Source organism: Aspergillus ambiguus (genome assembly GCF_047715705.1).
Source record: "Aspergillus ambiguus strain CBS 117.58 unplaced genomic scaffold BDV59scaffold_3, whole genome shotgun sequence".
NCBI lineage: Eukaryota > Fungi > Ascomycota > Eurotiomycetes > Eurotiales > Aspergillaceae > Aspergillus > Aspergillus ambiguus.
This window is the reverse complement of record NW_027395516.1, coordinates 756,278-781,540: the sequence shown is the minus strand read 5'-3', so window position 1 is coordinate 781,540 and position 25,263 is coordinate 756,278. Positions and strand designations below refer to the sequence as shown.

Genomic DNA, 25,263 nt, shown 5'->3' with positions numbered 1-25,263 from the left:
GCTGTGGATACCAAATAAGAACCGGCAAATGACTGTCGGGGGTTGTCTCGTGCAGCCAGGACAAGTTCATTTTTCATAATACTGCGGGCGTTGATCGCCTGGCGGATGTAAATAGAATCACTGTCAGGCTGCAACGACCACCCCTTGCTGAAAAAGGGGTGATAATAGATTCCTCTGATCACACAGGGGAGTTCATACGAGTGCATTTTCGGTCGTCGAAGTTGTGTATAACGGTCGACATTGCCGGACCACGCGGCCATCAGAATCAGCAGGTCCTTATCAACCGTGAGCAAGTCGCGTGGAAGCGGATTATACAGGAGGCGTATCGCTTCGGGGTCAACCGGGCGTTGACCAGGCCTCGAGCCTTCCACATCCATGCACCAATCCTCAGTGGTATCAAACACTGGCTCCTCAGGGTAACCGTCCACAGACAGCGTCTTATTTAGCATTGATCGGACGCACGTATCTCCATTAAGGTACGCGCCGGGAACCGGAGGCTCCCGTAAACAACGCCGGTAGTCATCCATACAAGCTTATCTGACAGGTTCACGAACTATCGCCTCGAAGATGGCCCTCCCGAGGTAGCGTTATCGCGGCACAGGCGCGACCAACTGAGTACCGAAGCAATTTATTGTCAGGGTACTTGTCCACCAGATGCCGGAGGGTTTGCTCATGAGGGACATCGGGATGCCAAAAACAGTATGGAAAGTCTTCTGGGCCGCTCATCTGCGGTATCCGGTTACTCATGATTGCCCGCGCATTGAGCACCCGCGTGATCTCCGGATACTCGGGATTACCGTACAGCTCATGGGCGAAGCCGTCATGGTGCCGGATTCCTCGTACCACGCACAGGCGTTCTATTCGTCCCATGACAACCGGCACTCTTTCGCCTCGGATGGCTGCTGGGTTATCTCCGGAGTAATCCACCCTCCACTGACGGGGCATGTTGCTTTCTGAGGCCATACTGGTTGGTGGTGGGTGGTTAGAGAGCGATGGACAGGGTCGATGGTTTTAATTCCATAGGCGACGGTGGCCACTGCGCCGGCTTAAATTGCCCAGTCTCGGTGACAGTGCTCCGCCGGGAGCTCGGCAGTGTGCTTGGCCATCCATTGCGGGCCCGGTCTAGTTGGAATGGAGTCAAAATGTAGCGCTCCTTCGCCTGGGATCATTTCCGGCTTCTCATGGGTTGAAAAGACAGGTAAATTTCAGAGCCGCAGTCATCCGGACTAGTTCAGACCCTTTTTTGCCGGGAGTGAGGCTCTATCGAGGGTTGACCCCGCCAACATAGGGGGTAAGACTGTGATGACGCGTGGGTGAGCATCTCCTGCGAATATACTGCAACTTCTTCACACCTGTACTTGCGAGATCACATACTCAAACAATTTATTTTGCTTTCCAACGTAATGGCTTCAGAATCACCTCTTCGTCCTGCCAATCCTCCACCACCGTTTCCTCTGGGATGGATACAGAAGTGGGACAGCCACTTCCAACGTGCCCATTTTGTACATAGAGATTCGAAGATCCTACAATGGGAACATCCTTCCATGTTTTCTAGAGGTCAGAAGTTAAATCACGGTGAGTCATTCATTGCACCTGGCCTTTGTTGCATTATTTCTTCTGTGGCTCTGCGAAGAACTAGCCTGACTGGGCGGTACAGACCGGAAAGAGGAACACAAGATGGATAACTCATGGATTCCGTCCGATAGCGATATCGATGAAGTCGACAGAATTATGTGACTTCTTCTCATTGATGCGAGATTAGGAGGATAAGATGTGTGTGATTTGTTCGGACGCTTTACTATGGCATCTGTGAAGTGTTCTCGACATAATTAAAGCTATCCAGAGAGAAAATAATACCCATTTAGACATGATTTCATCAAAATAAGGATTCCTAGATTGCAAGCTCAGATCATAAACTAAACGTACTCGCTTGTAGCGTTCTTATACTTCAGACTGCTTTTGCTGTACATCGTCTTTCATACTTGTGTCCGATGTCATAGAACTGAACTATATCCAAGTATCAAGCTTGATATGCCACAGGCGTCATGCTCACGATGCGAAAATTATTACACAATTTGATCAGATACGTTACCTTCCAGGCTCTAGGGTATGACTGGGAACAAAGGGCCAGAAAGTAGACTCATACTAAGTCATCTATGCAAGACACGGACGCCCAAAGCATCTTTAATTATTGCGGCACCGCCTCCGTAGACAATGATCTGTTTATGCGGAACTTCTCTGGGGCTGAACCCACTCACATATAAGAGATTATATTTATGCTGCTTGGGGAAAGATGAAGTATTGCCTTATACATCGCATCTCACCTTAAACCCAGTTACCCTGTGGTGTGAAGATGAAGTCGTCTGGCGCAGATAAAGATGTTACACTGGACCTTATTCAAGATAGACTACAGTGCTTTCCAGCTCTACTTGTACATTCTCCAATGCCTCCCCACGCATCATGGACAAGATCATTGATCTTTATACTTTACTCTTGATTGCCATTTTCCGGGAAGACTTGTTGCAAAAGCCTGACCCAAAAAAAAAAATAAAAAATAAAATAAAAATAAAAATAAAGAATAAATAAATAAAAAAGAAAACGTAGGCCACCCACCCTTAGCACCGCAGTGTCTAATAACAAAATTTGTCCCTTGCCTTTATTCTGTCTGTAAGTCCGTTTGCCTTCCGCAAGGAGCGTAAAGTTCACATGATCATCAAGATACATTGATTGCGTATGGACATTGCTGGTTGCACAGACACCTTATTACGCGACGAGACCTTCATAACTGAAGGACTACTATGCATGTGTAATAAGTTACTCAGAGGATAATGAAGGTTCGAGAGATATAAATACGTCTTTTATCCCCTACACCTGCCGGAGTATACTTGTCTCTAAATTCAATCCGAAAATTGAGCCCTCTTGGTCAGAATTACTTGTCAACTCAAACAAATACAATGAAGCTCCAGACTATTGTTACTGCTTTGCTCACTTCCGTGGCCGTCGCTACTTCATCCAGCGTAAGCCCTCCTATGATCTGGTAGCAAGGAATTACAAATAGGCGGGTGTGAACATGCTGATAATATCTGTAGCTTGCAGCTCGTTATCCGCCCCTTCGTGGTGATATCGACACTAAGGCTGGGGTGCGTACTGGAATGAAACGTTCACCTGGTACAAAGGGGATGATGCATGACGAACCATGGGGACACGATGATGACAGTTGGTACGACAACAATGGTAATGGTAGATATGGACACGGCAATGGAAATGGGATTGGAAATGGACACGGGCATGGAAACGGAAACGGAAACAGGTGGTGAATATTATTCTAACATGAGCAAGAAGTGGGCGACGTATGCATACTGGCATGTCCTGTGGACACATATCCTGTAATTAGCTGCCAGTGATCTTGTACTGAACGCAGAATTTGCGTTACTGAAGAGGAAATTGTTCAATTAAAATGGCATTTTTCTCACTGTACTTGCCTTATACACGTCTCATGGCTAGGCAGATATTAGGTATGCCCAGATATCACACGTTAGTCTAATCTAGTCATCTTAGAATGTATTTGTTGCCGTCTCCCTATATTTGCTTCCTTCTATTTTACCTTTAGGAGGCTTTTGGGAGGTTTCAGCCATACGTACGTGTAAGAACCACAACCCATCGGCACATAGATTGAGATAAACCACTTCAAATCAATTAAACGAAAGAATTATACTGGAAACGCAAATATTTGTGGCTGGCTTTAGGAGACCTTTTATCGCCTGCAAGTATTCTTCATTCCCAAAATAAGGCAATGATATTACTGAAATTTGATGCTGATACTGTATGGATTATCGGAGTTATTGGCTTGAAGCCAGCAACTCTGTGATTAATTATATTGTTCCTTTTTTTAAGTCCACATGACCCTCATTCGGCCCATTGAAATGGAACACTCGAAGCTGCGCGGAATTCGGCGGTTCCCATCTAATTCAGCCGCAAAATCGCAAGGTTCGGTTTGCCATATGATAGACGCATTGGAAGATAAGAATGAAATGGTCCATGGAGCGAAGACTACTTTCCTCCCTTTTTCACGGAAGTCCGAACTGGCAGCTGCCGCCTTCTTGCGTTGATAAACCAATTATCAATCTTCAAGCCTTAAAGAATTAGCAAAATAACTCCGATGGAAAGTATTTGAACGACGAAAGCAAAATTAACATGTATTGCGGTAAGTCCAGTACTAACAAGAGACCCAAATTTATCGCCTACTATACATCCCCACTGACTCTGATAAAGACATAGCAGCCATTTTAGCTAGTAGAGAGCTCTAGTTATGGAGAAGTATCATCAATCATCATTTCATGTTCTGGTCGCCTTTCTCCTCCTGATATATTCCAAAGCCACCTAGATGACGAACAGGTGGGCAAAACAAAGACCAGAGAAACCCAAGAAGAAAGGCTGAAAATCCAACCGGCTAGGAAGTCTACATTATGGAGCAGCCCCATTCCCCCCGCTGGGCATCTTTATTATGCTCTAACATGGAACAAGATTGTTCAAACGCCTCCCCGAAAACTCGATACTGCTGCTCGGGGTCCATGTCTTCATGCAGGGTCGGCGTCTGTGACGGATCGGTTTCCATGAATTTCTCGAGATTAAAGCCATCCACTGAGTCTTCCCGTAACTCGTTCAGGACATCGTTCAGAAACTCATCGTCTAGCTCCTCTGCAGGATTGCCATCGACTGACTCCCTGGCTCGCCAGTAGAAGCCTCCAGGATGCCTATACCCAACTATAGCCGACAGGCCACCTAGTAACGTCACACGGACCTCGACCCCGTTATCTGTCAACCGGTGCGGCGTGACCCGGACGATTGAGACTATCATCCCGAGGATCCGGATGAGGTCCCACAACATCGTGAGCAAGGTTTGCATCAGACGAAATGGAAATGCGATCACGTTTACGAGGGCGTTGACGGTTGACCCTATCCAGTCAAAGCCCCACGATTCTTTGTCCTTTGCTTCGTCCAGATTTGGGAGCTCAGATCCCTCTGTGCCAGCAGTACGGCCAGCACCGTAAGTTAGCGTATTGGCTATGGTAACCTGGCTGTAGGTCATCTGCAGATATTGTCCCGCAGTGGTGGCGGGGAGCGGGACATGCCGGCGCAATTCCTGCACGATGAGAGGAGGGACTGTATACTCTTTGTCCCTGGGATAAACTCTACCAATCATATCTCGTGCACAGGCCCGCCTCTCTGCCCCTTGGTTATCGATGTCCAGGTAGGCAAGCGTTGGTTCACCGTTTTCATAAACCCTCCCGTGGTAGTAGAACCCCGCGCCCCTATCAATGAATGGCGCCCACTTTTTCTCCTTGATCTGCTCGACATTCTCATCATGACGTCTCATTGCTCTTTCCTGGGTGCATTCATCCCACATCGTTGTCACGAACGTAATATACGGTGAATACTCCAGCCCGCAAAAGTTCTCTAGGAACTCGAGCGCCCTTTGGCAGTCGTTGGAGAATTGCACCGTCGCTGGATGGATATACAGGACACCAGCATATGTCACTGAGTCTTTGGTGGCGTCGAGAAAACGACCTATCTCGCGGAGGATGTCGGCATTATTGCCGCCTGTTTCGTTGAGGCCTGGTGTATCGACGAAGAGATAGAACTCGCCGTTGATATTTGCGTGGCCGAGGCGATATTCCCTTGTCACTTGATCAAAAACCGGAAATGTTAGCAAGCAGATAGAGCAGTGAGGTAAGCTGTTGATGACTGGGTATGGCAATTTACCTGGGTCAATGCCGTTGGCCGAATGGCCCTCTTGTCCGGTGATGGCTTCAAACAGACCCGACTTCCCAGATCGTAAGTGCCCGAGGAGGACAATCACCTTCGTGTTGGCCTGTTTATGTTAACGCTTGCTCTATGATCTAGGAGTTGAAGTCAAACGTACCTGTCTCAGCGCGTATCGCAGAAGCGCCTTGGTTATACGCTTGTGAAACGCTTCGCGGGTCTCGGATTCAGGCTTCGGGAGTGGAATGGTTGATGCCGGCTTGCTAGCCATGATGGAGTGGTCTAGGTTGTTGACGTTCTTGAGGAACTTCGAGAGATTTTGATCAACTGAGGAAAAGCCTTTTCCATTCCACGGGGAACTGTCCGGACTTTATGGCTGGGTTTACATCGCAGCGGTAAGACTACTATGTGCACCACCATGGCCTCTTGTATGTCCACAGCCTATCGCAGAACGAAGTTTGGCGCTGCGCCGGTGAGTCTGTGCCTACGACAGGGCTGTGTTGACCAGGTTTTGGGGGGGCTGTAAACTGATTGGGCTGGGTGTCGCCTTCACACAGAAAAGGAAGGGAAGAAAAAGCAAGGTTTATACCCCGCAGAAAGAGTGTTCTAACACAGACTTGATAAGGACGGAGCACCTTATTTCTACAATTGACATATAGACGACATGAAACAGGAATATTTCGAAAAGCGCAAGAATTGGACTCCATTTGCAGCTGCTGTTAAGCTAGAGCTGCACTGGAAGTGGTTATTGTTGCTCTCTTAAAACCGGCGAGGAGAAATCAACCTCACTAATAGAACCAGTAATAATCAACTAAAACACTATATATGGCATTCGGAAGAAATTATAAAACAAGGTCTCGAGCGGAGGATGAACGGCGCCTTGGCCGCTCACCCCGACCAACCACTCAACACACAAGCTCCCCTCCCTCACTGCGGTCGCGCGACTTCAGGGCGGCAATTCTCACCTACTAGATCAAGAAGGGCAATGGTATTGGCGCCCGTGGTTTCTTGCTTGATAGGTAGACGACCGTCTAAGACCTGTACGTGAATCATGACTCATTAATCATGTATATAATGATTGGCTTGCAGTGTTAGTTCTAGCTAGCCAGAAAATTGTTATTTATATCTTCAAAAGGATGTTTTGAACCAATCCGCGGAATCAAAGAGACTATAAAGCAGACGACCAACCGTGCTATCTTACTAGGGTCAATTTTTCATGGCCTTCTGCAATTCATATCGATAACTTAGAGCAGATCTAAGAAAATTCATATTATAAAAGCATTGTCTATCTCCTTTATAATATCCGTATATTTATAATACCTGCGGTATCTTTCGTACTCTAAAAGCCCCGGCGATTCACCGTAGAAGTTGGACTATGATAGTCTACACCTACAGGCGTACAAATTGGAGAACTTTTGCAAAGCACATCATGGTTTTAGAAAGGAACAATCGTCATTCTCTATTTTGACAACTAGACAATACAGTTTGACTTTGATCTGTATTGGATGCAGGAGGGACCTGGTTCACGTCGGGCGTATTGCCAAAGGATGATGACCCATTCCAATAAGCATTTTCGCCATTGCTTGACAAGCCCATCTGTCAGACAAACCCCACATTACAGCAAGGCTTTTACTTCGATTCTCTCTTAACTATCAGCGGCATTGGGGATACATAATGTGAATCATGCCGCAGGCTGAAAGGAAACCGTGAGGTATATCACTGCTGGTGCTCACTCCTGGTGGCTTGGTGGCAATGTAGATAAACTAACATGCATCCAAGTCTTAATATGGCTCCTCCGTCAAGCGCTGCTTTATAACTCCAATTATTATAACAGCAGCACGCAACCGTCAAAGAGTTATACACTCGGTGGAATGAAGTCTTCCGGTGTAAGTGCGAATCTTCTGACAGCTCCCTGCTTTACTTGTCCTCCGTACCGTGGACCGAGCCCAAATATTTCAGGACAAACGTTTGCGAAGTTAAAATATATGATCCAGGCAACGGTGATAACGGTGACCGGGGAAAAAACTGCGGGTTCCACTGGGAAAGCTACAATTACGGTTGCAGCATCGGAAGCATTGCTAGTTTATCTATAAGTGAGAAGTATCAGAGAATATCTAACAGACTACAGGAGTGGGAATGGAATTGTTACACCGCTAGCTCATGGTCCAGTCATCTCCGCATCCAGCGCGCCAAAAGTTGGGACGACTTCGGACTGTACTAGCCCGACAGAAACGAATCACGGAGTACTTAAGGATCAGCAAATACCCCACCTACCCCTCACATCAAGTAAATGAGAGATTACTCTGGCGGAGTTCAGGTATCACACGATGGTGTCTCCCGAGGAACAGCAGGCATGTCCCTGAATAGACTCCTTGGACCTAACTAGGGAACTAACTCACGAGACTAGACAATCAACCATCTCCAATCCAATTGGATCTGGGTTCCGAACTGGGTCGATTCATCGCCAGTCAACACCACTGGTCGTGTAGTTCGGTTTGATCGCGACTTCCATCTGTTGTCTCGCCCAACTCGGGCGCTCTTGCACTTCTCAGCGGATACTCGATATAAACTCTATGTCAATGGCATCCGAAGAGCAGTAGGACCGGCAAGAAGCAGCCCGCTGATCTGGTATTATGACACTCTCGATATTGCGCCGTATCTTCAGCCGGGGGAAAATATGGTTCAGTTCGTTGTGTTGCGATATTTTGCGTCCACAAGAGGCGCAATGCCATTTGAGCGGACAGTACTCCCAGGTCTCACTGTCGTTGGATGTGTGGAAACAGACACTGAGACAATTGATCTTAGTAGCTGCGATGAAGGGTGGTCTGCTCAGGTAGACGAGAGTATACGATATCCCATGGGACTCATTGATGATGGGTTTCTTCATGTAAGCAGCCATGACCCTTGCTTGGATTTACTCTCTAGCACAGTCTGACAAAGAGGGAACCCTAGATCAGCGAGCGCATCAAACCTGCACGACCGGGTCCAAGAATCAGGCCTAAGTTATACGGAGTCAAGACTTTGAATGGCGATCTCGCAACCTGGCGACTACATCCGCGAGTGATTCCCATGCCTGACACAAGTCCTGCTCCAGTGCACATCGTCCGAAATGCGCGGAGCTCTATTTCCGCAAATGACTGGACTTCGTTTTTGGTTCATTACACACCACTGACACTTCCAGGACGTTCCTCGCATATACTGGAGTTACAGGCCGACGTCCACTCAACAGCCTTTTTGCGATGGACTCTACAATCCGCGAGATTATCTAGTAGTATCCACCTCAAGATAACCTACTCGGAAGGTTACGAGTTAGAACCACGGTCCTATCCCTTCTTTCGGAGCAAAGCAGACAGATTAGATGCCAGGAGCGGCCATCTCCTTGGCCCATATGATGAGGTTACCCTAGAGCTTCCCCGTTGGGAGGTTGCAATCACCTATGAACCATTCTGGTTCCGCACCTTCCGGCTTATGAGATGGGAGATCACTGTTGGTCCGGAGCCAGTTGATCTGATGGGGTTTCAGGCAACCCAGGTGAACTATCCTATGAGCGTAAAAGCCAGCTGGAAAGAGCCGGGTGACCCCCAGAGCGAGAAAATCTGGGATGTCTCCATCCGAACAATGCGTAACTGTATGTTCGACGGTTACTCAGATTGCCCATTCTACGAACAACTTCAGTACTCAGGCGACTCGCGGTCCGTCGGACTGTTCCACTACCTTCTTTCAGGCGATGACCGGCTGATGCGACAGGCGATTTCCAACTTCGCGGCCTCGGTCACTGTCGAAGGTCTCACGCAGTCCCGGTTCCCGTCACACCAGCCGCAGCTCATCGCTGGGTTCTCACTCTACTGGATTCTCCAGGTGTGTGATCACCACCTTTTCTTCGGGGACACGCGGTACGCTCGTTCCTTCGTTCCTCGCATTGATGGCGTCCTGGATTTCTTCGACTCGCACATTGACTCACTAGGCCTCGTGAGCGGTCTTCCGGAAAACGTATGGCAGTTTGTCGATTGGGTCACAACCTGGCATGCAACGGACGAACACCCGGACAAGGGGGTACCAACATCTGGTCGCAAATCCAATTGCCACACATTCTTCAGCATGCTCTATGCCTACGTCCTCAAACAAGCGGCCAAATTAGTGCGCGAGGTCGGCCGGCCAGGTTATGCCGATGAGTACGAGGACCGTGCAGAGTCCGTCCTAAGTGCCATCCGAACCCACTGCTATGATGGACGCTTTTTCACCGACTCCACGGCCGATGTTGCAGACGATCTCGCATATTCCCAGCACTGCCAGGTGTTTGCCGTGTTGTCGGGGGCGTCGCAGCCGGATGATAACGCTCGCCTCCTGCGTGACGCATTCGTGGACCCTCACTTTTCTAAATGCTCGTATGTTATGAAGTTTTACGCACTACGGGCATTTTCGCTGGCGGGAGATGACCTCTATGAGGAGTTCTGGCAGCAAGCGTGGGATCCCTGGCGGAAAATGCTGGCTAACAACCTTACTACCTGGGAGGAAGATGATGTGCGGCAACGATCGGACTGCCATGCATGGGGAAGTGTGCCAGTGTATGAGTATTGTACAGAGCTGGCAGGTGTCCGACCCATTGCGCCAGGGGCGAAAAAGATACTTTTCAAGCCACGCCTTGGTCTCAGTCAGTCTATAGATGCGCGGGTTGCTGTAGGCAAAGACAACCTTGCTCACGTCTCGTGGGAGGCCACAGATGGTGGCAAGAAACGTGTTCAGCTGCGGCTGGAGAAAGCTATCAAGGTGGCAAGCCAACTACCTGGTGGTAAAGAAGAAGATCACGGTGTCATTGACCATCTTGCGTTCGATTTCTAGCCATCGAAGTAGTCCACAAGATAGAAACTCCCATACATAACAGAGCACACAAACTATATAGAAGCAAGTCTAGTTTACTGTGTAGCTGACTTTAGAATTCCCCGTCTTCCGTGAAATCTTCCGTACGCCCACAGGTCCACACAAGTCCGTAGTATCAACATGCGTCCCTCCGCATGGATACACCTCGGCGCCCACAATATTGACGACGCGAAACTTCTCCCCGGGACCCAGCATCCCAGAGTCCGGGATCAGCCGCTCCAATCCTTTAGAACGGAAGTCCTCTTCGTCCCACCACTCCACTTCAACGGGCATTTTCGCCGCCACATACTCATCCACCTTCTTTTGAATCGGCTCCTTCCACTTCCCGTCGATCAGACCCTGGAACTCGCACGCGGCAGACTCGGGGAAATGCGACGCCTTCAGCTCGTCAAAATTCTCAATCTCCTTCTCCAGGAGATGCCGCACCGCCGCACCCAGAACATGGCCCGCCGTATGCAGTCGCGAGTAAAGCAGACGCTTCTCGACATCAATCGCTTGCTGGACTGTCTCACCATTGACAAAGATGCCAGATGCGGTAGCGAAGCGGCCGAGATGGAGCACTCGGCCGTCGTGGATGGCATCCATGCGCACAGATATCACAGTGAACGTACAAGATCCTGCCATTTCGCCAACATCTGACGGCTGTCCGCCACCTTGCGGGTGGAATATTGTCTGTTCAGTCACGACAACATGGTCCTCATCCGAGCCGTTTTTGAAGAGCTGGCGATTCGATTCCTCCAGCGCTGAGAAGGGTTGGACCGCTATCACGTTGGTCTGGAGGGTGTGTTGATTTGCATTGCGCTGGAAGGCGAGGTAGGTGCGAGTCTCTGATGCCATTGGACTTTCTATTGTATCTCCTTATTCCCTGGAGCGTTGTAAATTCTTGGGTGATCCTTTGGCAGCGGGAAAGTCCGAAAGATGTTGTTGATTTGGGTTGGTGGAGGTGGGGCGTGGCGGAGGTTAACGCAAGATGCTCATCACGCCCTGCTGATGACATGACTATTTTTCAAGCAGAGCTGACTGCGTGTGTTGATATTAAGGAGTGTAGGTGCCTGGAATTGACTATGAGGCTGCTCTGTTTTTCGACATAGATGCAAGTTGTAGTAGCGATACGGGCAATGACTAATATATATATTTCAAAAGTTGTGCGGAGTCTTTGCTCCGCAGCATAGTAAATCAAAAGACAGACAATCTTTTCTAGCATAAGATACTTATCCATTTCTGTCCCCGGCGTGAGAACGCGAAAAGACAAGAGTATGGAAGTATGGAGTATGAAGTGTGGATAAATGAAGCATAACTAGCCAATGTCCATTGTATTAGTCATCACCGTAATGCATAGTAACGTGCATAGATCCTTTCCCGATTGGGTCATACAAATAAAAAAAGTCATCATCCTTCGCTCTAAAGAACAACAAACGCCCTTTGCCAGAACACAACTCTCATAATGCCTCCCCAACGGAAATCCAGCGCTGCTGGTGGCAAGAAATCATCAACAAAATCAACCTCAACCAAGCCCTACTCCAGACCAGAGACTACTTCTGCAGGCCGCAAAAGAAAAGCCGCGACCCTTGAGGAAGCCGAACCTCCAGCACAAGCGCAACCAGTCCAGCGCAAGCGTCAAAAGGGTAATATTCTACCACATATCGAATGTATTTTCTCACTTCTTCGTTCAACTAACGTGTTCCAATATAGACGCGCAAGCATTCGTTCCCAACCAACCCCCGACGCAACGTCTCGACGTCTATGTCTTCGGTACCAACTGCTACGGCGAACTCGGCCTGGGAGACGCGACAAAGAAGTCCGAGCTCCCTGGCCCGGTCATGAATCCCAAGCTCGATGCCGACACGGTGGGCGTGGTTCACGTCACGATTGGCGGCGTTCACTCCGCCGCTCTGACACATGACAACAAGATCTTGACCTGGGGAGTTAACGACGAAGGCACCTTGGGACGGGACACAAAAGAGGAGCCGATGGAGGTCGACGAGAATGCGGACAAGGCCAATGGAGACAAATCCGATTCCGACTCGGACGATGACGAGGTCACGCTCAACATGAAAGAGGCCACGCCCGCGGCAGTGGACCCGTCGCATTTCCCCACGGGGACTGTGTTCACGCAGTTGACTGCCACCGACAGCGCGACTTTCGCACTCACCAGAGACGGACTCGTGTATGGTTGGGGAACTTTCCGAGTACGACACTTCCAGTTAGCACACGTAAGCTTGGACTTACTGCTAACAGCATGTAGGGCACCAGCGGTGTTATCGGGTGGTCCCCCACCACCAAGTTCCAGCGCACCCCAGCGCTGATCCCCGGCCTGAAGGACGTGACCAAACTGGCCAGCGGAGCGCAACATGTGCTCGCCCTCACGGCTAAGGGCACCGTGTACAGCTGGGGTTGCGACGAACAGCGTCAACTGGGCCGCCGTCGGCCCAGTCGCATGCAAGACACCGACCCGCTTCTTCCGGGCGAATGCGCCTTGCCCCCGAACATAGTGGACATCGACGCGGGGTCGTACCATTCCTTCGCGATTCGCAAGGCGGGCGCGGTCTACGCCTGGGGATCGAACAACTTTGGGCAGACTGGCATTGCCACGAACGCCGGCGACAGCGACGCTATCGTGCTATTCCCGACGAAGGTGCCCAGCCTCCGCGAACACCGTCCGCTAACCCACATCACTGGTGGTAAGGATCATAGCTTGGTAGTTGCCGGAGGTCGGTGCCTCATTTGGGGTCGTATTGATAACAAGGCTCTGGGCATGGGCGTCGAGGACATGCCTTCCGCCAGCATTGTACATGATTCTTATGGAAAGCCGCGTATCCTGACTACGCCAACGCCAGTGAAGGGGATTGAAGGCAACGTGGTTTTCGTGGAGGCCGGTCCCGACCACACCTTCGCCATTACGGATCAAGGTACGGCGTATAGCTGGGGATTCAATACCCAATGCCAGGCGGGACAGGGGCGCATCGACGAGGTAGAGAGACCGACTCTCCTGCAGAACAAGCATGTCAATGGGAAGAAACTGGTCTGTGCTGCTGCAGGGGGCCAGTTCAGTATCATTGGTGGCGAGCATCCGCAGACAAACGGTGTGCAGGCCTGATGACATGTGATTTATGGCAGATGTACTCTAATACAGTTTATTCACGATCGACGACTTTAATACTACCAAGTTTAACTAGGCCTACTCATGACGCCCTGCTCAGCCCTTCCACGGCCCGAGAGAGGATGAGATTGCTGCTCAACATTTCTTACTTATACTCCATCCGGTCCAGTTTACCTATTAATCGGCCGTCGTCTAGGGGGCTCCCAAACATGGCTGCTTCAGTGAGGTGCTCAACCTGCAATACATGCTGGTTGGCATGTCATATCAAACAAGTCATGTCATCAATGGGATCATACGAGCTGCACGAGCCATGGCAATCCGAGAACTTTCGATAAGGGCAGCTTTGTAACTTTCGACAACTACACCCTTCAAATCATATTCTAGCGGCGCCTGGACAAAGCAGTCCCAGAGTTCCTTCATCATTGACTCCCCATGGGTCCTATCAAACAATTCTTGGACGTTCTTGAGCGGTCTACTGAACCCGGTGGTGTGCATGCGCTCATCGAAAGCCTCGCAAACGCCTCGCGCTGGTCAAACCCACCCTTTCGTACCTTCAACATATTTGACGAGTATGTCGAGGTCACCTTTTATAAATATATTTCGTGAAGTAATGATTGAATTGATAATCTAAGTAAGACCCCGAGATCCGGGAGGAGCTGGTGTCTATATACCCTAGGAGCTTCCCACAAGGTACTTGCAAGGGCGCCGACCAAGGTTAGTAGCATGATAGACTACTCTAGTTGCAGGATCTACTGGATCTATGGAGAACGAACTGTTTCTCGAACACAACGTGGTCAAGGTGACTGACGTTGACAGCTGAGGCTGATGGATGTAAATTATCGACACCTGAGGCATGCCTGCTACGTATTATGCAACCGTCGGAGGACAGCGCGCCGACGGATCGCAGGTCCCCTCCGACACAAAGCTCATGATGGGTTCACGATCCCCTGCCATGATCCTCGGGACAGATCAAACCGGGACAGACAGGGCACTCCCCACTGATAGACCCGGTTGGTGGGTTTTTTTCACATCAGGTGAGCTGGGGAACATAATCTAGGCCGTGCACCGAAAGGGACAGAAATGGTTGGAACGAAAAGCAACGGGAACGGAGATCGAAAGGCGGCTGATTTGCCCGATATTGGAATGGAGGCACGAAAGAAATACGGAGAGGAGGGGATCAATATTTTAGCAGCAAGAGGGGAAGCTCAGCCGAAGCCGAGCGGAAATCCGGTTCATGGGAGGTAGAAGGGAGGAGAGAGCGACGGTGAACCGGATGAGAAGAGCGGATATGAAGTCAGAACCGTTGAGACTTGTCTGATCTAACCTGTCGACTGTATGCTGTACTGCGTACGAGAGCTGCGTAGGGATGAATAGTGGGAGAGAAGCTGCAAGAGTGATGATGTCATGTGATGGCGGGGAATCCCGGAAAGGGAACAGGCCTGAGGCAGCGAGATGATGCATTCGCACCGCATCATCATCGTCGTTCCTTGTCGTCACCTCGGGTCGGAGTCAGTCTTCTGGCTGCTTCTTCTGTTCTCCTCTTCTCTTCTTCTCTTCTTCTTCTTCTCTCCTCTCTTCTCCGCCTCTCTTGTTCTCTCCATCGCCACCAGTTCCCCAGTGAAATCATTCTGATCGCATCCGACCCCACCGCCCGGTGAGTTCTTCGAGCTGCAACTGCCCCTCCATTAGCGATTCGGCCCCTCTCTTTTCTGCAATTACCCAGCGCCGTATTCGTCGCCCGGTAAACCATCGGCTCCATCCATTTATATTCTCTCCCTCTCCCCCGGATCCCGCCTTTCTTCCTCTTCTCTTCCCTCTTCCATACTACTCTTTCTCTTCTTCTCCTTCTAACCGCCTTCCAGTCCCTCATCTTTCATTCCAACTATCACAATGGGTGTCCTCGAACAGCTCTCCCGCAAGTCTGGCGTCATCGTCGGTGATGACGTCCTCCGCCTCTTCCAGCACGCCAAGGCCAACAACTACGCTGTCCCGGCCATTGTGCGTTTCTCTACCCCTCCCTTCTGGTAGACCAATTCACTGATGGAGCTGTCCGCAGAACGTGACCTCCTCTTCCACTGTCGTGGCTTCTCTCGAGGCCGCTCGCGACCAGAAGTGCCCCATCATCCTCCAGCTGTCTCAGGGTGGTGCCGCCTACTTCGCTGGCAAGGTACGCCACACCGCTTATCCTGCTTTATGTTACTTTCGCATGGCTAACCCAATGCTAGGGTGTCAGCAACGACGGCCAGGCCGCTTCCATCGCCGGTGGTATCGCCGCTGCCCACTACATCCGCAGCGTTGCCCCCGCCTACGGTATCCCCGTCGTCCTCCACACCGACCACTGCGCCAAGAAGCTCCTGCCCTGGCTCGATGGTCTCCTCGATGAGGATGAGCGCTACTTCAAGCTCCACGGCGAGCCCCTCTTCTCCTCCCACATGATCGATCTGTCCGAGGAGCCTGTCGACTACAACATCCAGACCACCGCCGCCTACCTCAAGCGTGCTGCTCCCATGAAGCAGTGGCTCGAGATGGTACGTTCTCATTCCCGGAATCTTCCGGACCGTATGCTGACCGTTCTAGGAAATCGGTATCACCGGTGGTGAGGAGGACGGTGTCAACAACGAGGATGTTGACAACAACTCCCTCTACACCCAGCCCGAGGATATCCTGGCCATCCACAACGCCCTCTCCGCCGTCAGCCCCTACTTCTCCATTGCCGCTGGCTTCGGTAATGTGCACGGTGTCTACAAGCCCGGCAACGTCCGTCTGCACCCCGAGCTGCTCCAGAAGCACCAGGCCTACGTCAAGGAGAAGATCGGCTCCCAGGACAGCAAGCCCGTCTTCTTCGTCTTCCACGGTGGCTCCGGCTCCTCCAAGGCCGAGTACAAGGAGGCCATCAGCTACGGTGTGGTCAAGGTCAACGTCGACACGGACATGCAGTACGCCTACATGACCGGTATCCGTGACTACATCCTCAAGAAGAAGGACTACCTCATGTCCGCGGTGGGCAACCCCGAGGGCGAGGATAAGCCCAACAAGAAGTTCTTCGATCCCCGCGTGTGGGTGCGCGAGGGTGAGAAGACCATGAGCAAGCGTGTCCAGGAGGCTCTGGAGGACTTCAGCACTGCTGGCCAGCTGTAAAGGTCTACCTCGGATGGATATGATGAAGATCGATACCAGTACATAAATTGATCAATCTTGGCAAAAGCACCAAAAAGGAGATGTCCAACGTGGTTTTGGATGTTGGGGTTGATTGGAGTTGATGATTGGTCGATGGTGTATGTAGTATGATATAATAATGAACCAGTATAACTGCAGTTGCCGATTCAAGCCTTAGGTTGTATTGTCGTTGCTTTGCTCTTGTATACCTAGACAATACCTAGGAAGTAACCGTCCTTACGGCGATTCCTGGGCTTGGTCCTATATTTAGAGGGACTAAAAGCTTCGGTAGGGATTAGCCCAATGGTTGATTGGACCCTGGAAGATACGCAGTACCCATGCTATTCTCGGAGCATTCTCCGGCTTAAACTGAGTAGGGTCTTCGTCTATTGACGGCGAGCGATACCGAAGAAGACTAAGATCCGGGGATGTCTTAGTGAAGACTGAAACATGGTCATTGCTCCGGTCAGGAGAACTGGGATGATATCATGGGATGAGAGACGCCTTCACGAACAGTTCCAGAACCCTTCACAAACCCATGCACGCTGATCGTCCACCTGACAGATAACTGTCTGGAGTGATCTTGCCTGACTGACCTGCTGGATTCTGTATTCCTTGCATGTCTCCGGGACGTGCCAGACCCACCGTGTCTCAGAACTGACCCAAAAGGGACTAGACTGGACCAAACTGGATTGAATTGTTCCAGACTCGACCCGTCGCAGTGGTTGATTGGTGTGCCAAAATAGCAGTGGGACCGGAAGCCAATCACTGCGGGTCCAGTGGGGCCTGACTGTTGTGATTTTTCATTTTTTGCCAGAAATACTTCACATCGAGCCAACAACAGAATGTCAGTTGGGAGATGAGTCGATGGAGGGCCTCGACTACCAGGTACATACCATGGGACTATCCAGGTACCTCGTAGACATCCCAACGACATACGACTAGACAGATTCTTGATTCCTACGCAGTACGCAGTATATACGCACACTATCGCCGCCGCTAATCTCTTTGTTCCAGACCCGCCTCCACCCCGGCCAATACCCACTTTGTCTTCTTCTTCTCTCTCTCTGTTCGGAGAGGCTTCATCATGCAGCCACTTCCGTCCTAGTCGCGTTTTAAAATCTTGCCTTCGCCTCTTCCTCTTTCTCCTCCTCCTCCTCCAACTCGTCCTTTTCTCCTCTTCCACATCTCGTCCATGTGGCCTCCACCTCCCCGCCAACATGGATCTTCGTCCTCTCCAGCGGCGTGACGATTCCACCGAACAGTTTCTCAAACTCATTCAGGATCCCTTCAAGTCCGCCGTATGTCTTCTTCCTGACACCGAGACCTCCCATCCCTAACCGTCCCAGTTCCAAATCAAAGCCGTCTGGGCCTCCTTGGGTACCTCCGCCGGTCTTGCCATCGTCCTCGCCCTGTGCTTCTCCCTCTTTCGTCCCCGTCATTCCGTTGTCTACGCTCCCAAGGTCAAACATGCAGACCGGAGGCACACGCCGCCTCCCGTGGGGAAGGGCTTCTTTTCCTGGCTTCAACCCGTCCTACGCACCAAGGAGCCCGAACTCGTCGAATGTGTCGGTCTCGACGCCACCATCTTTGTACGTTTCACCAAGATGTGCCGTAACATCTTCATCTTCCTCAGCATCATCGGCTGCGGCGTCATGATTCCCCTCAACATCACCCAGAGCAACGGAGATAATGTCCCCGGATTGTCCGCTTTTGCGACAATGACCCCGCTCTATGTGACAACAAACGCCATCTGGAGTCAGGTTGTCTGTGCTTGGGCCTTCGACATTATCGTCGCCTTCTTTCTGTGGAGGAACTACAAGGCCGTTCTGGCGTTGCGGAGGAAATACTTCCAGAGTTCCGACTACCAGCGGAGCCTGCACGCTCGAACGCTAATGATCACCGATATCCCTCCCACCGCCCGATCCGACGAAGGCGTTCTCCGCATCACCGACGAGGTCAATCCCACCGCGGCCATCCCCCGTGCCTCTGTCGGCCGGAACGTGAAGGACCTTCCCATCCTCATCAAAAAACACGAAGATGCCGTTCGTCAGCTGGAGTCCGTTCTGGCAAAGTACTTCAAAAACCCCGATCGACTGCCCCCCAACCGACCTACCATGCGTCCTCACCGCAAAGATCGACAGGGAACCGAAAAGGTCGACGCAATTGACTATCTGACCGCGCGCATCGAACGACTCGAGGAGGAGATCAGCCACGTGCGCGCATCCATCGACAAGCGGAACGCCATGCCTTTCGGCTTTGTCAGCTGGGAGATGATCGAACACGCGCATGCAGTGGCCTACACCGCGCGCCGCAAACACCCCGAAGGTACCACGATTTCTCTGGCGCCACGGCCGAGCGACCTCATCTGGGAGAATCTGCCGCTGTCGAAGCAGGCGCGGAGATGGAAGCGCTTTGTCAACCGGATCTGGGTGTCGATCCTCACAGTGGTGTGGATAGCCCCAAACGCGCTGATCGCCGTTTTCCTATCCAACCTCTCCAATTTGGGCTTGGTGTGGCCCGCTTTCCAGACCTCCCTCAGCGCCAGTCCCAACGTTTGGGCCGCCGTCCAGGGTATCCTTTCGCCCGCCATCACCTCGTTGTTCTACCTGATCCTCCCCATTATTTTCCGACGGCTCGCCATCCGCGCCGGCGATGTCACCAAGACCTCGCGCGAGCGCCACGTCCTCCACCATCTCTACTCCTTTTTCGTCTTCAACAACTTGATCGTCTTCTCGCTGTTCTCCGCCGCATGGACCTTTGTGGCGGCCGTGGTGGACGCCCAGCGGGATGAAGACGCCTGGCAAGCCATCAAGGATGGGGACTTCTACGAGAAGATTATGAGTGCCCTCTGTCAGGTCTCGCCGTTCTGGGTGACCTACCTGCTGCAGCGGAACCTCGGTGCGGCCGTGGACCTGGTCCAGCTGGTGAGCGTCGTTTGGGTGTGGTTCTCCAAGACCTTTCTCTCTCCCACGCCGCGACAGGCCATTGAATGGACCGCGCCGCCGCCCTTTGACTACGCCAGCTACTACAACTACTTCCTCTTCTATGCAACGGTGGCGCTCTGTTTCGCCACCCTGCAGCCCATCGTGCTTCCCGTCACGGCGCTGTACTTCGGCCTGGACGTGATGATGAAGAAGTACATGCTGCTGTACGTGTTCGTCACCAAGAACGAGTCCGGTGGACAGTTCTGGCGCGTGCTGTTCAACCGGATGGTCTTCGCCACCATCCTCGCCAACGTGGTCATCGCGCTGGTCGCCAAGGTCAAGGGCACCTGGACGATGGTCTTTTGCGTGATCCCGTTGCCGTTCCTGATGCTGGGCTTCAAGGTCTACTGCTTGCGGCAATTCGACGTCGACATCAAGTTCTATAACCGCGCCGACCTCAGTGACGCCGAAGCGCTCGCCACCCCGGGCAAGAAGTCCGGCAAGCGGGCATCCGACCGCCTGAACTCCAAGTTCGGCCATCCCGCCCTCTACCGCCCGCTGATCACCCCCATGGTGCACGCCAAAGCGGCCGAGGCCCTGAAGCGCGTGTATCGCGGACGTCTAGCCTCGTCCGAGGTGGCGGGCGAGGGAGAGTACTCGGACATCGCGATGGATGCCATGTCGGCGGGCCGGCCAGGCAAGACGATGATGGATGCATCGGCCGCCGCGCCCTTCGAGGTCGTCCCCGAAAACCACCTCGACTTTTCCTACTTCAAGGACCGTCCGGACTTCCGCGACGAGTTCGGCGGCGGCATCTACGGCCGCCCCGAGGACCTGATCACTGAACGGTCCCAGACCCCGCGCAGCGCCCTGGGCGAGTGGTCGCCCACCTCGTCGCGGGCATCGTCGCCTGCCCCGTCGCTGCCGTCGCTTCCGACCGGCGTGAGTCTTTACGATGGTGGCTACAGCGCTGGTTTGGAGCACGTCCATCCTGCGTTCCGGGGGTCGCTGTCCCGCGGGGATAGCGGGCCGGGCTTCTACCAACATGATAATGAGAGTGAAACGCGGCTGTTGAGCCATTCGCAGGGCCCGGCGGTTACGGAGGCCACGACGCCGTTGGACCGCTGGCGAAGCGGCGGGTATGGGCCTGTTGAGCAGGACGATCCCGGGCTGACGTCGTATGAACATTACCGGATGGCGCGATAGGTCTGGAGTACATATTGTATAGAGTTTGGGTTTGTAATTTTTTTTGGCATAGCATGAGTGACGGCGTAACGCTTGTACGAATATAAAGTGATCTGTCATATACTCCGCCGTATACCTATGGTGTGTTGTGATATGCTTACCAATTACCCGATTGGGAGCAACTTCGGCAGTCGGAGCGCAGCAGATCCTCTTCTCGCCCTCTTCTCTTCCTCTTCCTCGTCCCACTCGCCTCAGGGGTTCGCCTTCATTGCCCCACGAGTCTCCAGCGCACGACATGACGCATCCTCTTCCTCGTCCCCAGACTCACTAGCCATCGACTGTCTTCCAACCTCCTGACCCCGAGGTCCGCCGATCCGATCCCCACGAAGCCTCCAGGAACCACCCCCAACGCCGTCAACGTGATCCGCGGGCCCCCGGTTCCTTCGACCATCTGATCGGATGTTCGTATCTGTCCCGTGGAGCGGGGATATCAAGTCGGTAGCGCCCAGATCGCTTGCTGCCTAGACGTGCTTGGGCTCGTTTGCGGCCGTAAGGTGCTCTGTTTCCAGCATCACCGTGTGAACCAACTACTCCATACGACTCACCACGGAGGCCTTGGCTACATTCTACCAGCAATGGCGTGGTACTCCATCCTTCCGGCCGACTTTTTCTACGTCGAGAGCTGGGCCGCCCGCGTCTTCGTACGTCCTTCGTTCTACCCCTGTCTCCCACACCACTACACTGCGCACCAGACTAACCACCGCTCTCTAGGTCTTCCTCGGCCTCGTCACCATCTGTCCCTGGGCTGTCCTCGTCCTCTTCGACCTGGCCCTGTACCTCTGGCGAATGGTGATATACGAGATCCCCGTGGTCGGCGGTCGCGCGAGGGGCCTGCAACCGCCGCATGCGCCGAGTCTGAATGAGCGGGCGGACGCCCCGCGACAAGTACTAGGGCTGACCGGGCTCGAAGGTGCGGATAGAAACGCTGGGAAGGGGACCGATGATGGGATTACGAGGCGCAATCCACACGGTGGACGCCAGTGAATGAGCTATCTAGCTTGCCTTTTGCGAGCGATGTGTCCAGTCGATTTTGGTTATTGTTGCGCTGGTTGGTCCTTGCGGGACGAGAGTCTTCTTGTCTTTTTGATACCCCTTGTTTTTTTCTTATTGTCCATACTCCTCACTGTGCGTCTTGATACCTCGGGCCTCCGCGCAATCAGCGTTGAGCGGGGTCGTCGGCCAATCACGCGACTCGGCGATATCAGAGTCGGTCTTTCGTCTAACATCGGATTGAGGGTATTTAACAATGTCCTCTTGTGTCTTGGTCAGGGTACTGCAGACATGGCGGCTATCATGGAGACTGTGGCTTCGCTGGCACTATACGTCGAGAGGAACCCGCTATGGATTGTCGGTCTTGTGTTAGGCATTTGGGCCTTGGGATTTTGGAGCAGAGTTGGTCTCCTTTCGCTGTTGCAGACATCCACTAACAGCGAGCAGCAGCCGGTTGTCCCAACTGAAGAAGACGCCGAACAGGGCTCGCCCGCCAACGACACCGGCTATCCTCCCATCGAGCCTCTCCCGGACTTCGACTGGCGGTCGACGGAGCCATTATCCTTCCGGCCTTTCAAGCCTAAGTACCACTTGACCATGGGTTCGTCCGCGTGCCCCAAGCACCACGCCAGATACTGACCCGGGCCCCAGCCCTCTCCAACCTGGACGTCTCCACCCTCATCCCCATGGATAAGACCTACCAAGAGCGGATAGCGCTGCGCACCTCGCTCCTGCGCGAACACCCGGATGTCGTGATCGGCGTGAACCCCATCGAAGACGCGAGAATACCGGCCGCCATCCGCGAGCTCTACGTCTTCATCGTGGGCACCTACCTCCCGACCCGGTATCCGACCATGTTCCGGCTCACACAGGACAAAATCGGCCAAGCAGTCCTTGAGAATCTCGCCCTCGCAGCAGCTGCCCCTGTGCCCCTGCACCCGGACCCTCACGGCAACGGCCGCGCCGAGCTCGAGCTCCTCAGCACCCTCGTCGACGAGGACTTGCTCATCCTTCTGCCCTCGGAGGAGACTACCGACGAAGGTCTCCCGAAATACGTCCTCCAGGCGTACACGACGTTCTTCCCGGCCGGGTTTGACACGCGCACGAAGCTGGGTCGCCGGCTGGCCGACATCCATCTCCCGGTGCCCGGGTACGCAGCTAAGCTGGAACGCAGCATGGACCGGTTCTTTGCGCGCGTCGAGGTGGGCAAGTTCGTGCAGCGGGTGAACTGGAGCATCACCACGCAGACTGAGCTATTTGCAGCGTTTGGGGGGATTCATGGCGCGGAGGGAGAGGAGAAAATCGCCGAGGGAAAGTTGGATATTGACTCGGTAGGTTGTTTCTTACGGTTGATGCGGCCCGCCACAGCTTAACTGACTGCTTAGACTGTCCTCCGCTGCGAAAGACAGACGCTGCACCGACTCCCACATACCAAGGGGCTGGTATTCGCCTTCCATACCTACACCTACCCCCTCCGCACGGTCAAGGACCAGGGGCTGGGCGAGGAACTCGCGGCCGCGATTGACGGGTTGAAAGAGGGCAGCGTGCCGGAAATGCATTGGTACAAGCGGGGGTCAATCTGGGGGGACGCGGTGAAGCATTTCTTGCGATCATAGTTCTGACATACAATAATTCTAATGGCTTTTATCTACACCTATCTACCGCATCTAACGCAGTCTCTGCATGACCTTGATCAGATCGGCCGTGACGCCCATGGCGGTGACGTCGCCGCCGGCGCCAGCGCCCTGCACGATGAGCGGGTTGCTGCCGTAGCGGCGGGTGTAGAAGCTGATGATGTTGTCGCTACCCTTGAGGCCGGCGATGGCGCTGTCCTTGTCGAACTGCTGCAGGCCGACGCGCACCTCCTTCTTGGGCACATCGACGCTGCCCACATACCGCACAACCTTGCCCTGCTTCTCGGCCTCCTCCTTGATGGCGGTCATCTGGCCATCGAACTCGGGGAGCCGGCCCATGAACTGCGCGATGCCGTCCGCCGACGACGGCAGGCCGGCCAGCTCGGCGGGGATGAGCGACTCGATCGGGAACGCGTCGGGCGCCCGCACGTCCAGGCCGGCGATCCGCGCCAGGATGGTCAGCTTGCGCGCGACGTCCATGCCGTTGAGGTCGTCGCGCGGATCCGGCTCCGTGTAGCCCAGGTCCTTGGCCTGGGCAACGACCTCGCTCCACTTGGCGCCGCTGCCGCCCGCCACGGGCGCAAACGTGTTAAACAGGAACGACAGCGTGCCGGAGAACACGCCCTCGATGCGGGTGACCTCGTCGCCGGTGGCGACCAGATCGCGCAGCGTCGAGAGCACGGGCAGCCCCGCGCCGACAGTGCTCTCGTGGTAGACGAGCGCGTTGCCCGACGCCGCCGCCGCGAAGATCTCCTTCCACAGCGCCAGCTCCGACGAGAAGCCCTTCTTGTTCGGCGTCACCACCGACACGCCCTGGCGCAGGAACACCGGGTACTGCGCCGCCAGCTGCGGGTCGCTGGTGTTGTCGACCAGGATGGCCCGGCCGGGCGCCGCCGCCAGGTAGCTGGCCATGTCGGCCGCGGAGAGCGCGCCCGTCTTCGTGAGCGCGGGCGTCTCCGCGGCGGTCTTCCATTCCGCGGCGGGGATGGCGGGCGTGTACGCCGGTGTCGGACTCAGGAGCGTTTGCGTCGACCGCGCGAGGAGGATGAGTTGGGGCGCATTCGGGAGACGCGCCAGTTGCTGCAGGAAGGCGGTGCCCACGCCACCGACACCTGAGGGGGTTAGCTGTTTGGGTTGTATGTGGTGCGTCTGGGTGTGGGTGTGTGTGGTCTGGATGGGATGCTGCTGTGCGGGACATACCGACGACACCGAGATAGATGGGAGCTGACATGGCTAGGATGGGAGTGAAGATGGATTGTGAGGGTTCAATTGACTCAAGTGCTTTCAGGAGTCAGCTCGAGGAGGGAGGAGAGACTGTGGAGAGGGAGTTGAGAGAAGTACAGATTGAGAATATACAGACTGAGGGGTGACTGAATAGTTCGCGGGGCTGTGATGAGTCAGGGATCACGTGCGCGCTTATCGCTTATCGATTTGCATCCCGTCGATCTACACGATCGTTCTATACAGTCCGTTGTCTTCTCAAGACTCGCTCTTCTTATATGAATCTGTCCCCACTCTAGGGCTCTCTAAAGAAATTCGAACAATCCGTTCCGTCTATAGATATCGTCAA

The 25,263-nt window shown here is 53.2% G+C and overlaps 10 protein-coding genes across 10 annotated transcripts; 6 read left to right on the top strand and 4 right to left on the bottom strand.

Annotated features, from left to right (window-relative positions):
* Positions 1-23: 23 nt before the first annotated feature.
* Positions 24-731, bottom strand: BDV59DRAFT_169855 (uncharacterized protein). The gene has a single exon (XM_073688324.1). The coding sequence runs from the start codon at positions 724-726 to the stop codon at positions 547-549; it is 180 nt and encodes a 59-aa protein (XP_073551888.1). The 5' UTR covers positions 727-731; the 3' UTR covers positions 24-546.
* A 449-nt stretch (positions 732-1,180) lies between these two features.
* BDV59DRAFT_169853 (uncharacterized protein) lies at positions 1,181-1,867 on the top strand. The gene is made up of 2 exons (XM_073688323.1): positions 1,181-1,575; positions 1,658-1,867. The coding sequence occupies exons 1-2, from the start codon at positions 1,404-1,406 to the stop codon at positions 1,735-1,737; spliced, it is 252 nt and encodes an 83-aa protein (XP_073551887.1). The 5' UTR covers positions 1,181-1,403; the 3' UTR covers positions 1,738-1,867.
* A 2,592-nt stretch (positions 1,868-4,459) lies between these two features.
* On the bottom strand, positions 4,460-6,034 carry BDV59DRAFT_198550 (uncharacterized protein; the record flags this gene model as incomplete). The annotated part of the gene is made up of 3 exons (XM_073693174.1): positions 4,460-5,685; positions 5,764-5,872; positions 5,924-6,034. The coding sequence occupies 3 exons, from the start codon at positions 6,032-6,034 to the stop codon at positions 4,460-4,462; spliced, it is 1,446 nt and encodes a 481-aa protein (XP_073551886.1).
* Positions 6,035-8,060: 2,026 nt separating this feature from the next.
* BDV59DRAFT_85072 (putative rhamnosidase B) lies at positions 8,061-10,637 on the top strand. The gene is made up of 3 exons (XM_073697196.1): positions 8,061-8,114; positions 8,171-8,650; positions 8,716-10,637. Exons 1-3 carry the CDS (start codon positions 8,091-8,093, stop codon positions 10,600-10,602), a joined length of 2,391 nt encoding a protein of 796 aa, XP_073551885.1. The 5' UTR covers positions 8,061-8,090; the 3' UTR covers positions 10,603-10,637.
* Positions 10,635-11,704, bottom strand: BDV59DRAFT_169847 (putative alanine--tRNA ligase). The gene has a single exon (XM_073688322.1). The coding sequence runs from the start codon at positions 11,476-11,478 to the stop codon at positions 10,672-10,674; it is 807 nt and encodes a 268-aa protein (XP_073551884.1). The 5' UTR covers positions 11,479-11,704; the 3' UTR covers positions 10,635-10,671.
* A 336-nt stretch (positions 11,705-12,040) lies between these two features.
* BDV59DRAFT_85009 (RCC1 domain-containing protein) lies at positions 12,041-13,798 on the top strand. The gene is made up of 3 exons (XM_073697195.1): positions 12,041-12,266; positions 12,334-12,830; positions 12,887-13,798. Exons 1-3 carry the CDS (start codon positions 12,086-12,088, stop codon positions 13,736-13,738), a joined length of 1,530 nt encoding a protein of 509 aa, XP_073551883.1. The 5' UTR covers positions 12,041-12,085; the 3' UTR covers positions 13,739-13,798.
* Positions 13,799-15,631: 1,833 nt separating this feature from the next.
* BDV59DRAFT_190928 (fructose-bisphosphate aldolase FBA1) lies at positions 15,632-16,879 on the top strand (the record flags this gene model as incomplete). The annotated part of the gene is made up of 4 exons (XM_073691826.1): positions 15,632-15,739; positions 15,798-15,908; positions 15,967-16,269; positions 16,319-16,879. 4 exons carry the CDS (start codon positions 15,632-15,634, stop codon positions 16,877-16,879), a joined length of 1,083 nt encoding a protein of 360 aa, XP_073551882.1.
* A 1,152-nt stretch (positions 16,880-18,031) lies between these two features.
* BDV59DRAFT_169840 (putative DUF221 domain protein) lies at positions 18,032-21,207 on the top strand. Its single transcript, XM_073688321.1, has 2 exons — positions 18,032-18,198; positions 18,247-21,207. The coding sequence occupies exons 1-2, from the start codon at positions 18,118-18,120 to the stop codon at positions 21,028-21,030; spliced, it is 2,865 nt and encodes a 954-aa protein (XP_073551881.1). The 5' UTR covers positions 18,032-18,117; the 3' UTR covers positions 21,031-21,207.
* Positions 21,208-22,350: 1,143 nt separating this feature from the next.
* Positions 22,351-23,675, top strand: BDV59DRAFT_190926 (heme-dependent oxidative N-demethylase family protein; the record flags this gene model as incomplete). Its single annotated transcript, XM_073691825.1, has 4 exons — positions 22,351-22,461; positions 22,543-22,660; positions 22,711-23,390; positions 23,445-23,675. The coding sequence occupies 4 exons, from the start codon at positions 22,351-22,353 to the stop codon at positions 23,673-23,675; spliced, it is 1,140 nt and encodes a 379-aa protein (XP_073551880.1).
* BDV59DRAFT_84994 (homoserine dehydrogenase) lies at positions 23,565-25,089 on the bottom strand. Its single transcript, XM_073697194.1, has 2 exons — positions 24,894-25,089; positions 23,565-24,805 (listed from the first exon to the last, which is right to left on the bottom strand). Exons 1-2 carry the CDS (start codon positions 24,922-24,924, stop codon positions 23,727-23,729), a joined length of 1,110 nt encoding a protein of 369 aa, XP_073551879.1. The 5' UTR covers positions 24,925-25,089; the 3' UTR covers positions 23,565-23,726.
* Between the last annotated feature and the right edge of the window lie 174 nt (positions 25,090-25,263).